General features: G+C 35.6%; 1 protein-coding gene across 1 annotated transcript in view; it reads right to left on the reverse strand.

Moving 5' to 3' along the window:
- The window catches only part of SLC18B1 (solute carrier family 18 member B1), a 204,047-nt gene that overhangs the window by 100,718 nt on the left and 87,371 nt on the right, over positions 1-15,958 (reverse strand). Inside the window, exon 8 of the mRNA XM_053710946.1 lies at positions 3,073-3,209. Coding sequence (XP_053566921.1) covers positions 3,073-3,209 — 137 coding nt within the window. The remainder of the gene's footprint in view (positions 1-3,072; positions 3,210-15,958) is intronic.

Genomic DNA, 15,958 nt, shown 5'->3' on the forward strand with positions numbered 1-15,958 from the left:
TACTTCCCCAAACACAATACTAACTTCTAAAACCAAGAGAACAAAAGGCAATAGCTAGCTCAATAAATGAAAGGTTCAGAGTTACCTCTAAACTGTAAGCTCCATAGGCACTCTCTTATTATACGCCCTAGAATTTAAGCTCCTTGAGAATTACTCTCATTATATACCTGTATAATATTTCTAAAATAACTGTAAAAAATATAGCCACAAAAAATATGCTACCCCCTCCAATCTGCTGACCTAGGAAAGTGCCTTACAGCCCTGACTAGGGTCTTACATTATCCCTATCTTATCTGACGGTTAATAGGGTACCCCTTTAATGCTTACAGTGTCAAGTCCCCCTATTGCAAACATCTCTCATATTGTCAATGCTGAACATACGCTAAGCATGGAAAATATACTATTCAAATGAATAAACTTTCATATATGTGCATTTATCTTATAAAGCACCATCACTTTTACTTGTTTACTTGTAACCATGTTGTGGATATCACAATTTTTTTGACTAAGATTAAATATATCCCTAGGGATGCCTAGGGAGTTTTATTTTGCCTTCTTTTTGATATGTGTCGAATGACTGTTTGAGTATAGTTTAAATTCATTATTATTCATATACTATAAGTCATTAAAGGTTTATGTATGTATCTTTTGGTGTGCTGAGAATTATTTTGTATTAGTTCAATTATTTTATACTAGTCTTAAAGCCTGTGTACACGGGCCAAAATCACCTCTCCCTCCAAGAACCTTTCCCTACCCTCTGATCCCCTCTCCCTACTTCCCCCTCCCTGTCGCTCTCAACATTTTTTTTTCTGCAGAGTAGCGGTCCCACCTGCTCCCACCCCCTCCAAGTGATGGGCCACCCACCCACCCGCCTCTCTCCTAACCCTCCCATGCCACCAACGATTGGCACCACTGCTGCCCGATGCAGAGAGGGACACAGAGTGGGGCATGCAGAAATCGCACAATCTCGCTACTTTTAGTGAGATTGTGGCAGAGAGAGGCCCAGGGCTTAAAGATCAGTGACGTCCATGCGCAGTCTATACTGTGTGTCTGCGCTGGTCGTTAAGGGGTTAAGGCCAAGTATGTTTGTCTCGCACTGCAGTTTCTACTGCGCAATGCGCATGACTGTGTCAGAAAAACATACTTGGCCTTTTATAATATAGAATGTTTTGTCTATGGATATTCTGTTTTATTTTAAAGATGTATTCTAATAGTGCTTGGCAATTGAAAAAAAAATCAGTAGTGTTTCAATATCTAAATGTTTAAGTGATATAGAATATCCATAGTTTTAACAATATAATTGAAGTGTGTTATTCTAAAGATATATTCTAATAGTGCTTGGCAATTGAAAAAAAAAATCTATAGTGTTTCAATATCTAAATGTTTAAGTGAACACAAAAAAGGAACAGAGCGCAACCGCAACTCAAGGTAAAACTTTTATTTTTATGTAATGCGCTAAAAAACAAATTGCACTTACAAGAAGTTGGCAATATTCAAGCCTTTAGGTATTAACAGTCCGCTGGATCACAGTTTCTCTGTTAGCTCCTCACACTGGGATCAGTTATGGCGTCTCCGTGAAATCCCCAGGATCAGATGTCAATAACCCAAATGGTGACAGATAAGCAAGTACTTGTAAGAACAACTGAATGTGAATGTCCATCAACAGTGTCCCTATTAGCGTCTACGCGTTTCGTCCTCCTTAGTCGGGACTTTCTCAAGACACAGGGTATGGTAACTTTTTCCATCAACAGTGTCCCTATTAGCGTCTATGCGTTTCGTCCTCCTTAGTCGGGACTTTCTCAAGACTCAGGGTATGGTAACTTTTCTCAAGACTCAGGGTATGGTAACTTTTTTCTCAAGACTCAGGGTATGGTAACTTTTTTTTCACAGCTTCCCGTAGTTTGGGCGCTCTTCAGCGTCTAACGAGCATCAAAGCAGCACCGCTCTCAATAACAGAGACAGGAGGATCTTTATTCTGACATTCGAATATATGTGCAAATCTACCATACTCCTGGGGACATCGAGGTGAGATAGGTAGCATTTGTTATGCTACTTTTTAGTTTGTGTTAAAAGTTATGTGTAATAGTTAGATTGTGTTTTATTTTCACTTTTGAATATTGCGTTACATTTGTCAATTCAATTGATTTTTAATTTTGTTCATATCGACTGTGTTGTTCTAGTGTGTATAAGGAGTGCTTAGCAATTGGCTCACTTAAAACTATATTTCACATTGTGAATTGTTATTGTGTATGCAAATCCTGTAAGCGTTCAAGTGTGTAGAGTACAGCCGGCTGATAATAAGTTACAATAGGCTCTACAGCAGTTGTCAGTTAGCGCAGTGTTAGGGTAATAGTATAGGCTAAATGTTTAAGTGATATAGAATATCCATAGTTTTAACAATATAATTGAAGTGTGTTATTCTAAAGATATATTCTAATAGTGCTTGGCAATTGAAAAAAAAAATCAGTTAGTAGTGTTTCAATATCTAAATGGTTTAGTGATATTGATTATCCATACATTGAATGAATGAATGAATGAAAGCCCGGTTTTTAAAAATACTATTAAAAACAGGGGCACTTTCATTCATCAAAGTTTAGAAAGCAGCTGTTTTGTTTAAAAACGTACCTTTGTTTTTTTCACAGCCGGAGCAGCTTCCTCCATCCAAAGATCCTCTCTTTACACGTCAGCAATGACTAATCTGGCTTCCTCCAATCACAGCTTTCCCCCCAGGGGAGTCATTAGCTGAGGCCATGCAATGATTGGAGGAAGCCAGATTAGTCATTGCTGACGTGTGAAGAGAGGATCTCCGGGTGGGGGAAGCTGCTCCGGCTGTGAAAAGAAGAAAGGTAAGTTTTCAAACAAAACGGCTGCTTTCTAAACTTTGGTGTTTTTAATAGTATTTTTAAAAACTGGGCTTTAATTCATCAAAGTTTACATTCACTTTAACCGTTAACACATTTTGTCTACAATATGAAAAAGTGCATTAAAACTGAAAAAAAGAAAACATCTAAAATTTGCATATATTCAGATATTTAAATAAAAATTGGTTTGATAATAGAAAACAATACTTACTTGTTCTACTACAAAAAGTGACATAGTTGGGTCCAAAAAAGCAAGGCATGAACTCATTGAAAATATAATAAAGCACATTAATACGACTTTTGGTATAGTAAATAATGTCCAGAAGGAGTCTTTGCCAGGAACAGAATCTACAAAAAGAAAGAAAAATAATGCATGACTGGTATATTAGGAAATTTAAAATTTATATAATAGAGATATATCATACTTATTATGGTATTATAAACTTTACTATCATTTAACCCCTTAAGGAATGAGTTTTTTTTTTACAGTTTACGTTCTTAAATGACACAGGTAATTTTCACTTCTTTGCTCACAATTGGTTTCACCTTTATTACCCCCTTTCTTGTTAATAATGTAATGTAATAATGAAAAATGGGGCAAAAATTAAAAAAATGACCTCCAAATAAATTAATTATGTTGTTCTGATTTTAGGAATACCTGATATATCTAGGTTTCCAAGGAATTCATAGCAAATATAGGCCAAATGCTACGGAATTATTGGTTTAATGCTAAAGTTTGCTATGCTTGGACTGTAAGCTAAACAGCAATTAAAAACTACTACACAAAAGAGTAAATGTAGAATTTAGATACCCCAGGGTATTTATCTAGAGGTATTTTGATATTTAATCGCCAAGGGCAGAAAAACTTTAGTGGTAAAAAAACACACACAAAAATATTTACTAAAATAAAATATAAAAAAATATAAATATACTTTATTAAAGTAAATGTAACACTTGTTTACTATATGTGTTCACTGAGACAGAAGGGGAGGGACAATGGCTTGTCATTTTAAACCTGTGATCATTTTGACTGGCTGTCACAGTGATCACAAGACCATGGGCAACTTTCCTGGGCATCACTGGACTGCCTCACTCCTGAGGCATCCAGTGATTGTCCACTGAGCCAGATACTAACATGCTGGTATGTTGGCTGCATTTAAAGTATACAATCATTGTGACTGGCTGTCACAGTGATTGTATCAGTAAATGTCATTTTTGACAGTTACTACACTGTTGCTGGATGCTTCACATGCATGCATCCAAGCATGTCTCATGTTACAAAGGCACCCCTGATCTTTGCACTAACAGACATGTGATCAAAGGGACACCCTGTGACACAATGGCCTACATACTGCTATTTCGGCATTGCCTCACTCGTGTATAATTCTGAAAAAGGGGTTTTTTTTTTCAGGCAGAATTAAAAATTGGATTACAGAATTAAGAAAACATCTACCCATTCATTAAAAAAGGAGTTATAAAGTTTGGGTATATACTTGTACACACTCTTTGTGATGTAATTTTAAACATATTTACCAGTGTTGCACAGCACCACAAATAATTATATACAGTGTTGACCATTTTTCTAATAAAACATACGCACAAGTTAAATATTAAGAAGAGAACCATTCATTTTGCTAGAAGCCAATGGAGGAATTTAAACAAAGACATAAGCAAAATACTCCAAACACTTAGGATCTAGTATTACAATTGAAAGAAACATTTTGTTGGGATTTTTTCAAGCATCATCAGATAATGTAAAATTTTACAACTGTAAAATTATTAAACTTTTCAATTTTTTCTGTTTATATAAATTTCTCTCCTTGGGCCCGATGATCAAAAACTCACCAGCATGGAGAGAAATCGTACAATATTTTTAGGGTGGCATTTTTAAGCATTATATTGCATGTGTATCTCCTTCACATATAGAACTCTGCATAGTAAGATAAACAGTTCTCAAGCTACATGTTGCCTTTCTAAGATTGTTTGTAGGACATTACAATCCTGACAAGACTGCTGACAAGACTGCTTAAATAATCTCACAGCAGTTCATGGGAGCAGTAGTAAGGACCTGAAGATACAAATCATAGATTGGGTACCCCCAGGAACATACAATAGATTGCTGGCCCTAAGGAGAAAAGAAACTGAGTGGATTTACAGGTTAAAAAGCTTAGCTCCCTTTGGATTAAACATTGACTTAGATGTACAAGCCTTTTTTATAAAAACGAAGACAAAAAGAGAGGCGCACAAATGTGTGTATCGATAGAGATAAGGGAAGCACACACTTCAGAGGATTTGTACACAGGATACTCACACTTTAACACAGCACACCAGTGTGCTTGTGGAAACGTGCTGGCAATCAGAGCTGGCCAGCTTGCTCTCTCCGGCTAATCTTCAGTTGCTGCGGCTCTCCGATAAATGAACTGTCTGGTAGTGGTATGCTCACAATCAATCTCCAGGCTCAAGTTGGTTAAAATAAACTTAAAACTTTTATTGCACAGAGTTGACAGGCATATATAAACAAGTTTAAAATTGCTACGCGTTTCTCGGCCCTCCTGGCCGTTTCATCAGGCATATCAAATCAGTTTTAAAACCGGCTTTTTATTGCCGCCACTACCAAACATTTCCACAAACACACCCCTTCCTTGATGGGTGTGTACAGGTAAGTTGAACAACATAGGTGAATTCTTAAAGGAACATATCCGGACCTCTATTTGTTACAACAGTTTCAAGAATTTACAAAAAATATCTATTTTATTTTGCAAACAAATTAATCCTTACTTGAACTGTGTAATGTGATGTGAACATAATACAAACACTGATAATAACTTATAATGGTAATACCCCTGGTCTCATATCGGAGACCTTCTTTTTGGATGGGACCGAAATCCGACCAATCACAGAGCTGCATTTTGATAACTTCCATATGACACACATAACAGTATAACAGTACCACCAATCTATCTAACATACTAACAACGAGGATATTTCTACTGTAGTCTCCTAACAGTTCTACATATGGATAGACACTTGGTTGTGAATTATAATAACACCACTGGTCTAATATCGGGGACCCTTCTTTTTGGATCACCCTTCAGTAGATACAGGATCGGACCAATCCCAAGACTATATTCTGATGACTTCCATATAAAGTACATATTTGTGGTTCAGTATTGTAAACTATACTGCCAATCTATTTTTCATACTTACAACGTGGATATTTCCACTTTGTTCTCCTAACGAATCTACATGTGAGTAAAACACTTAGTTCTGTGACTCCCTAAATCTTAACTAATACATCTAATATTGTGACTAACTACGATTATGTGATTCTACTCTGATCTGACAAATCTAGTAATAGATTAGTGAGGTCATAGTGATGTGTATTGTGTTAATGGTAATATGATGTGATGGTGTGCTAATAAATACTTAATGTGAATGATGTGAATATTATTTAGGACATATGTGATTTGTCGAATTTGTTAACATATACGAGCACATAGTCACTTATCAAGCCCTCACAAACCATATATTAGATTTTTATTATATGATGTAATTTATAACATAGTACACAACACAATTATATTAACACTTGGCGTATATGCCAATAATGTTAAAATTTCCAAAATATTAATAATCACAAATATGATAAATGGATATAGACTATCCACTCAAATCACATATGTCCTAAATAATATTCACATCATTCACATTAAGTATTTATTAGCACACCATCACATCATATTACCATTAACACAATACACATCACTATGACCTCACTAATCTATTACTAGATTTGTCAGATCAGAGTAGAATCACATAATCGTAGTTAGTCACAATATTAGATGTATTAGTTAAGATTTAGGGAGTCACAGAACTAAGTGTTTTACTCACATGTAGATTCGTTAGGAGAACAAAGTGGAAATATCCACGTTGTAAGTATGAAAAATAGATTGGCAGTATAGTTTACAATACTGAACCACAAATATGTACTTTATATGGAAGTCATCAGAATATAGTCTTGGGATTGGTCCGATCCTGTATCTACTGAAGGGTGATCCAAAAAGAAGGGTCCCCGATATTAGACCAGTGGTGTTATTATAATTCACAACCAAGTGTCTATCCATATGTAGAACTGTTAGGAGACTACAGTAGAAATATCCTCGTTGTTAGTATGTTAGATAGATTGGTGGTACTGTTATACTGTTATGTGTGTCATATGGAAGTTATCAAAATGCAGCTCTGTGATTGGTCGGATTTCGGTCCCATCCAAAAAGAAGGTCTCCGATATGAGACCAGGGGTATTACCATTATAAGTTATTATCAGTGTTTGTATTATGTTCACATCACATTACACAGTTCAAGTAAGGATTAATTTGTTTGCAAAATAAAATAGATATTTTTTGTAAATTCTTGAAACTGTTGTAACAAATAGAGGTCCGGATATGTTCCTTTAAGAATTCACCTATGTTGTTCAACTTACCTGTACACACCCATCAAGGAAGGGGTGTGTTTGTGGAAATGTTTGGTAGTGGCGGCAATAAAAAGCCGGTTTTAAAACTGATTTGATATGCCTGATGAAACGGCCAGGAGGGCCGAGAAACGCGTAGCAATTTTAAACTTGTTTATATATGCCTGTCAACTCTGTGCAATAAAAGTTTTAAGTTTATTTTAACCAACTTGAGCCTGGAGATTGATTGTGAGCATACCACTACCAGACAGTTCATTTATCGGAGAGCCGCAGCAACTGAAGATTAGCCGGAGAGAGCAAGCTGGCCAGCTCTGATTGCCAGCACGTTTCCACAAGCACACTGGTGTGCTGTGTTAAAGTGTGAGTACCCTGTGTACAAATCCTCTGAAGTGTGTGCTTCCCTTATCTCTATCGATACACACATTTGTGCGCCTCTCTTTTTGTCTTCGTTTTTCAGAAAATACGTGTTCCACTTGGGATCGGTGTGGAGAGTGCAGCCGAAAAGGGAAAAAAAGAAAGAAAAAAGTGTTCAAGTGATTCTAGCCTGGGGTTGAATCGGATCCACAGGACTTCATATATATCATTTGACACTGGGACATTTCCATCACGGACTTCCAATCGAACATCATTTAATGAGGTTCCACTTTCCATTTCTTTTAATATTGCAAAATTGTTTTATATGACCCAGCATTGATATATTAGAAACATTTTGTTATAATACAAGTTGTGTATATAAAATGTATACTTTAATTTACAAATAGTTTCGCACGAGCGCCCTCTGGTGACCTAGTGGTCATTACCAAGCCTTTTTTATAGTTTGCTATAATATACAGTTGACAATGTTTTGTTTTGTAATTGGTTTTTGAAATAAGGTCTTAGAATATTCAATGGTAATGCACTTTGGAAGATTTATGAATTATAATTAGGAGTTCATTTAATAGGTTTTCTATGAATGCATTAGACACTTTCTATGTTTTTTAATTTTATTAATCCTTTTTAATAATATATATATATCTGCAGCATGTATGAAATAGGATTATGCCTTTTTAATATTTTTTAACGTTTTTAACAGTTGTAATATTTTTATGATAAAATACCTATCCGTACCTCATTGTCCATTTTACTTTGGTTCATATGATCTTTAGATATTGCTTACTGTATGGTTTTCTTTAGCTAATAGTTTATATGATATCAATTTTCCAATATGAATAATGAACATTAATTGCCCATGTATGTTTTTAAAAGAATTTTGTTTGTTTGTTTGTAACGGCACGTTACTCACATACATATCAATTTAGGTGTGTTTGTTCCTTTAACTGAATTGTTATCTACCAATTGGAATCAGAGACTCTTAGTATTTAAAGGCATGAGTCATGATGACCTATTACTCTTGAGAAAGCCGGGCTGTCACCGGCGAAACGCGTTGAGCTATTTTGGTCATCCTGTGGATCCGTAGCTGGAGTTGGAAGGACGCCTAGTGACGTATGCTGTTACACGCTGTCTCACTACACGCTGAGAAGAACAGCCGGGCGTTTCCTGTGTGCTCTATTCCATCACTGCGGACTTTACAACGTTGAATTCTATTGCTTTTATTGAAGGCCTGTTTTACTTTTATTCTAGTAAGTTGCATTACTAGTGTGTGCTATTTGTGGAAATAAAACTGTTTACCTTGAGTCGGAGGTGCGCTGTCTTCCTTCTTTTGTTACAGCTCCTTAAATAATCTCGCTAGAGTGGCCATGCTATACAATAGTTACAAGTTGAGTTATGCGTTTCACTTGAGCACAACACATAGTGCAAAACAATTAACAAGACTTAAGCCTGAAGTAAAGTTTTATGGCTAGAATAAAAGTATATGCAAACATATAAAACACATTAAAATAAAGTTTTCTCTAATCAGTCCAGATGCACTCACTTCAGTGTAGCAACTACCGGGGTGCTTGATCCATATCAATAATACAGTTCCCAAAAGAAACCATTTGAGAAAGGTGTCAGCCAACATTGAAACATTATGGAACTTTAAAGTGATTAAAAAACGCTACGTTTTATCTTTGGAATTAAAGTGCGGCAAGTGTTTCCTTTTGGGAACTGTATATATGTATAACTTTATTATTGAAAAAAAAATGTATAGATAGTGTGTTAAAGGGATATGGTATATGACAAGGTGTTTGATTGGGAATGGCTCAAAGATGTATGTACAGTATATGTATATATATTTGTATGTACATATGTATTTCTATGTGTGTATGTATATATTTATGTGTACATATTTATGTGCACGCATACAGTGCTGTGCAAAAGTTTTAGGCAGGTATGAAAAAATGCTGTAAACTAAGAATGCTTTCAAAAATAAAATCGCTAAATATTGCGCCACTTGTAATCTGGCCCTCACTCTCCAAAACTGTGTATCATATAATTTTCATTACACTGTTTTACTAGATTATTCACATACCAATAACTATTATTGCAAGACTGTTCTCATGAAGAACATAGGAAGACATATTACCATGGGTTGATTCATTTAACCCTTTGAGTGCTAAGCACTTTCCCACCAGGGTGCTAATATTTTCTATGTTTTGTTTTGTTTTTTAAATTTTTTAAACTTTTTTGTTTGTTTTTTACACACCCCCAAGACTTACACTGTTGGGAAGGTTAGGCGATTACCTTTCCAACAGTGGGTCTTGGGGGTCTGTAGCTGCTTAGATGCCTGAGATACAGGCTTCAAAGCAGCATGACCCCTCCTCCTATACTTAACATTGTTAAGTATAAATAAAGTTCTGCGGTGACGTCATCACGTTATTGCGCGTGACGTCACCGCACATCACGTGAAGCCCCGCCGATGCCTGTCACTCTACAGGCACGATCGCCGGGGTAGGAGCAGTTAGGAGCCCCCAGATCTCCCTCAAGGTGGGAGAGTGCTCATGAAAGCTCTGAGCCATCATTAGCACCAGAGTGAGAAACTCTGTGACGGCTCAGAGCCATCATTAGCACTCAAAGGGTTAATATACTAAACCAGGATTCATTTCTGCTTAATAACACAATTCTGCCTCCTTACAGTAAGAGGGAAAAAAGGGGGGGGGGGGAGAAGGAAGAGACCAGTGGAGGTTAAGGAAATTCGGCTTACCAGATTCCTAATAAGACTAACTCTGAATTCTGAAAGGGAAAAATCAAATACTAAATTTCTCCAGGAGGCAAAATTTTCATAAAAGAGGACCATTTTTGAAAAAAAAATGTAATATCTCGATCATTATTCATATCTGTATAATGTTGTTCTATTATATACTGTTTTTCCATGTCATTTTTTATTTCCGCAATGTTGGGAATACTAACTTTTTTCCAGTGCCGGAAAATAAAATTTCTAGTTGTAAGAATAATCATTAACAATTTTTTTACACTGTTGATTCTGGTTTCCCTCCCATAGAAAAATTTATATGTGGCAGGTAAAAGCCGGTATACGGCACTTTTAAAACATTTGTAATCCAATATTCTAATTTCTGCCACATTTGTCGAATTCTGGGACAGCTCCATAACATATGTACCAGATTAGCTGCAGGGAGAGAACATTTTGGGCAAACCTGGAACTCAGGATTCCCCCATCTATGCCCCTTTGCAGGAGTAAAATAAGTCCTATAAAGTAGTTTAACATGGGACTCTCTCCATGTTGAGGACAATGTGGTTTGAGTAACTAGTGAGATAGAACTTTGGATCTTTTCTTGATTAATATTAAGTTGAGGGCTTAAAACATTCCATTGTTGAGATAATTCATGGAGATTATGATCTCCTCTCTTTGACAGCAGTAATTGATACCATAATGAGATGAGTATATGCCACACCTAAATAGAAGGAGCCATTTTTCAAAGAGTCCCAAGGGCCAATTCCAACCATGTTCTGTAACTAGGTTAAAAACATTGCGCCTAACTTGTAGGTAGGCAAAGAAGTCCTTATTAGAAAGATTAAATTCGGTCCTCAGTGTGTCAAAAGCGTTAACTGATTGTATTCCTGTGTCTACCATCTGAGAAACCTAACTTAACCCTTTGCTATCCAATTTTTGAAATAAGGCAGATAGAGAGCCTAATTGAAATTCTGGGTTGCCTAAGCTGGTTTGGAATTTAAGGACATGGGGATTGAGCAGCTTCCAAAATGCTTGTATTTATATGAATTTGGTTTTAATTTGTTTAATGTCTTTGGGTGTAGATTTGGAGCTACAATCAACCAGTGTAATTGGCAATAATGGGTAAGCTATGCTACGTTCAAGTTCATTGTTAGTAAAATAATTTGTCTCCAAGATCCAGTCAGGTATTATCCTAGACAAGAACACTAGATTAGAGAGACGCAAATCTGGTAGTGCCATACCTCCACTTTTTTTTGGTAAGGAAAGTTTATAGAGAGAGATTTTTGGTTTTCGTTTATGCCAAATAAAGCAGCAAAGTGAAATATTTAACTCTGTAATATCTTTTGTTTTAAGCATGACAGGGGTATTTTGAAGGATATATAATAATTTTGGCAGGAGAATCATTTTAAACAGAGCAATCCTGCCGGAAATAGAAAGTGGGAAGTTCTGACAGTTTTTCATGCCCTCTTTAGTTCTATTCAGAGCAGGGAGTATGTTAAGGTTATACCAAATTTCCAGTTGAAGGAAAATACAGATGCCCAAGTATTTAAAAGCCATAGTGACTGTTTTAAAATGAGTTTCAGTAGGGAGTCCATATTTTTCCTCAGCCACAGAATCTCTGATTTAGAGGCGTTAATTTTATACCCAGAGAAAGAGCCAAACTGATCAATAATTGAAAAACGTTTTGGGATATTACTTTTAGAGTATAACAAAATATCATCTGCATAAAGTGCCATTTTATACTCTTCTTGTTTGATCTTGATTCCATCTATGTAGTGCCAAACATGATAGCCAGTGGCTTTATCGCTATATCGAATAGTAAGGGGGATAATGGGCACCCCTGTCATGTTTCCCTATTAAGGGTTATCTCAGAAGATTCTAAATTGTTAACTATCAATTTCGTACTGGAATTGCTGTATAGTGTATTAATAAATTTGACAAAATTTTCCTTGAAGCCAAATTTAACTAAAGATGAAAAGAGGTGATCATGATGAACTGAGTGGAAGGCTTTTTCTGCATCAATTGATAGAATTACTGCATCTGGATAAATAGAGCCTTCTTTTAGGGGTTGTGACTCTAGAGAGTTAAAGTGATCAATAATTAACAGTCTCTCTAATTTTGGCTGCAGAGTTTCGTTTATGAAGGAAACCTGCCTGATCTTTGTGTATAATATGAGAAAGTGTGGGTTGTAATCTGATTCTGGAAGCTAAAATAGAAGTTAGTATTTTGTAATCTGTTAAGGAGTGCTATGGGTCTATAAGATTCTTTCTTTAAGGGATATTTTCCCTGTTTCAATATTAGTGTTGTGAAAGAAGCTGAAAAGTAGGGCGAGATGGGGCTATTTTAGTATAGTAATGATTATATAAATTCTCCATGTGTGGAGCTATCAACTGTGCCAGAATTTTATAGAATTCATTTGGCAGAGCGTCTGGGCCAGGTGCTTTATTTAAGAGTAGTTTTTTAATCACTTTGATGATTTCATCTTCTGTAATAGGGGAGATAATACTATCAGCTATTTCAAGAGATAAGGATGGGTTATTAATTCTCCCCCAAAAGTCTTCTCTATGCAGATGGTTCGATTCTTTAAGAGAGTAAAGATCTGTATAATATTTGGTAAAAATGTGTAAAATCCCATCAGAGGTTTTAGCAATATCGCAGTTATCTTGTATTCTCTCTATTAAGGGAGATCTATTACTATTTTTCCCTAATGAGGCTAATAATTTACCAGCTTTATATCCGTGTTTATAATACTTCGTCTGAATTTTGAGCTCATTCTGAGTAGTTTCATGGATTAAAAAGGAATCTCTCTCTTTTTTAGCTCTGGAGTATAAAGTCCAATTCTCTATTGTTTTAGACTGTAAGTAACTATTATATGAGTTAACAACAAAATTGGAGACTTCCTTCTCTCTTTCTCTATGGGGTTTTTTCAATGCAGCGTTGTATGCTAGAATTTCACCCCTGAGAACAGCTTTAGCTGTTTCTCAAAATATATCAGGTTTATCCAAATGTTCTCGATTAAAATGTAAGAAATCATTACATTTTGCCTTAAGCCAATTTTTAAATTTTAAATGATTAGATAAAAACTTGGGGGGGGGGGGGAATGTGGCGTACACAAAAAAGGCATTCTTTGCTGAATAGGGACATGGTCTGGGATGCATATCGGGTAAATTTTCACTTTAATTTGTAATCTAGCAATATTGTCATCGACTAAAAATAAGTCAATTCTCGAAAGTAACATATGAACTCTTGAGAGGCAAGTATATTCTCTATAGTCAGGGTTTTGTGTTCTCCATATGTCTCTCACCACTACATTTTGAAAAATAGTTTTAAACTGTTTAGATTCTCTTTTAAGTTAATTATCCTTTTTTCTAAGCCTGTCAAGAGGGTATTGTGGCATCATGTTAAAATCGCCCCCAATTATAAGGTAACCCTGCGTGTGTTGAAGTATTGTCAATTAAAGAGAGTCCCAAAAATCTGTACAGACATAATTTGGAGCATATATATTACAGATTGTACAAATAAGATTTTTTAATTTTATTTTAGTGAGGAGATATCTACCTTCTGGGTCGGTGAAAACCTGTAAAACTTCAAGGGCTCGATGATATATTGTTCGCCAGCTCAAACTTTCTTTTTCTCGCTGACACTCACAGGGCTGCCCCGGTGCAATGATCGTAAAAAAGGGGCAGTCCCTGCAAGTTGCGAGATGGCTCCTATTAAAAGTAATGGAGCTCGCTGGATAGGGAAACTTCGCTCCTTAGTGCGAAGTTAGCAGAGAGCAGGGGGAGCACTTTAAAATTAAAATCCTGCAGCCAATATAACTCACATTACGCTGCTTTCTGCTTATAGCATCTTACATTCCCCTATATGTTCGTATGCATTTGTTTTCTATTGGGGTTATAAGTGTTCGTATTGTTTTGACAAAAGCTCGCCACCTTTTAGTTGGTGAGAAAAAACTGTGATATCTGCAGTGCGAAAATCTTTATAGAATTACGCTGGGATTAGTGAGACATTTTCATATACGCCCATGGAACGCCCATGTTCAGCCCATTTTACGAAAAAATTACGCTTTGCATTTTGTATTTATAAATTCAAATTTCTGTGTGATTTTTGCACATTCAGTGTACTACAATTACAATTTACGCTGTGAATATTTAATTTGATTTATTCCTGTGTAAATTAGATACTAATTTTACGTTTTTGTTAACATACGATTTTTGGTGAAGAATTTTGTTACGATTTTTGATGCACCTTAACAGTACAATTTTTCCCTGCTTATTTTTGTGTGAATGATTCAAATATTTGTTTTGCATAATGAAATTTGAAAGGAAACCAATGGCACTACTAGCGTATACGACCTTAATTCCTACACTTATTTAATAATTTGTCAGGATGTGGGTGCTGTGTATAAAACCGTATTTAGCAAAGAAAGAGAAAGTATACACTTATAGCACTCCTAGGTCTGTAAATAAAATGAATCTAACTGGATGATACAAATTATTCCCTAAGGAATAAGTGGAAGGGGAGAAAACAGATTGCAATTAAAATATAACTTTTATTGGGTTACGTTAAAAATAGGAATACACTTAAAATCACTCTTAAGCACCGATTTTCCTGATGTCAGCAAATTAGTACAAGTAAAGGTTATTGCTCCTAGTACTTAGGTGTTGATTGTGGGCTGGAGTGGGTGCTGCTATATACTTGTATCAGGAGATCTGATATACCAATTTATTGAAGTCCAAAGTTACTAATTCTTATGTGAGAATTAAGTATATGATATATTCTTTATATCTCAATAGTGATATATCTTAGCGGAGCTTGGTTTGGATTAAACACTGGATATATAATTTTTAATATTTCTGCTTGTTGCCAAGGTGGGATTATATATACCCAATTTATTATTTGGATTCTGAATAGAATCTCTTAACTCCGCTTTTAAGTATTAGCAGTTGCCTACCTCCGGATTGAAGAGTAGGCTGTTCCCTCCACAATAACAAAAGCTAACCTTCATATATGCTTTTAAATTGTATCTGAATAATTGAACTACAATTTTATTTTTATTGAGACAATGTATATTGTTGTTGTACTTAATAGACTTATGTGTATTGGTTTCTCTGCGATTGTAAATAACGATCGTTGCTGTTTGGTGTGCTTAAACTATAATTTCAAAGATTATGTTCTTTAGTCTCTGCACTTGAGCTGTATGTGCTTCCGACTTGTGAATCATACACAGTTTGTATATTATGAATGAACTTCGGTAAGATTTATCTGCTCACAGTTTCTTTAATATCAGTTTAAATAGCTCTCTGTGATGCGGCAGTAGATAATCTTATATGTCGCAACATTGGAGCTTATCTGATTCTATCATCACAGAATGATTAAGTACCCATCTGGATAAATCACAATATACTGGTGATTAAATAAAGTAGTTTCTTAGTATAATGAAACGTATCTGTTCTCAGTGACAACAAAGTTTAAGCAGATAGACGTACAAGCATTCCGCTTATGTTGTGAGTCTATAAA

Source organism: Bombina bombina, chromosome 4 (assembly GCF_027579735.1).
Source record: "Bombina bombina isolate aBomBom1 chromosome 4, aBomBom1.pri, whole genome shotgun sequence".
Lineage (NCBI taxonomy): Eukaryota > Metazoa > Chordata > Amphibia > Anura > Bombinatoridae > Bombina > Bombina bombina.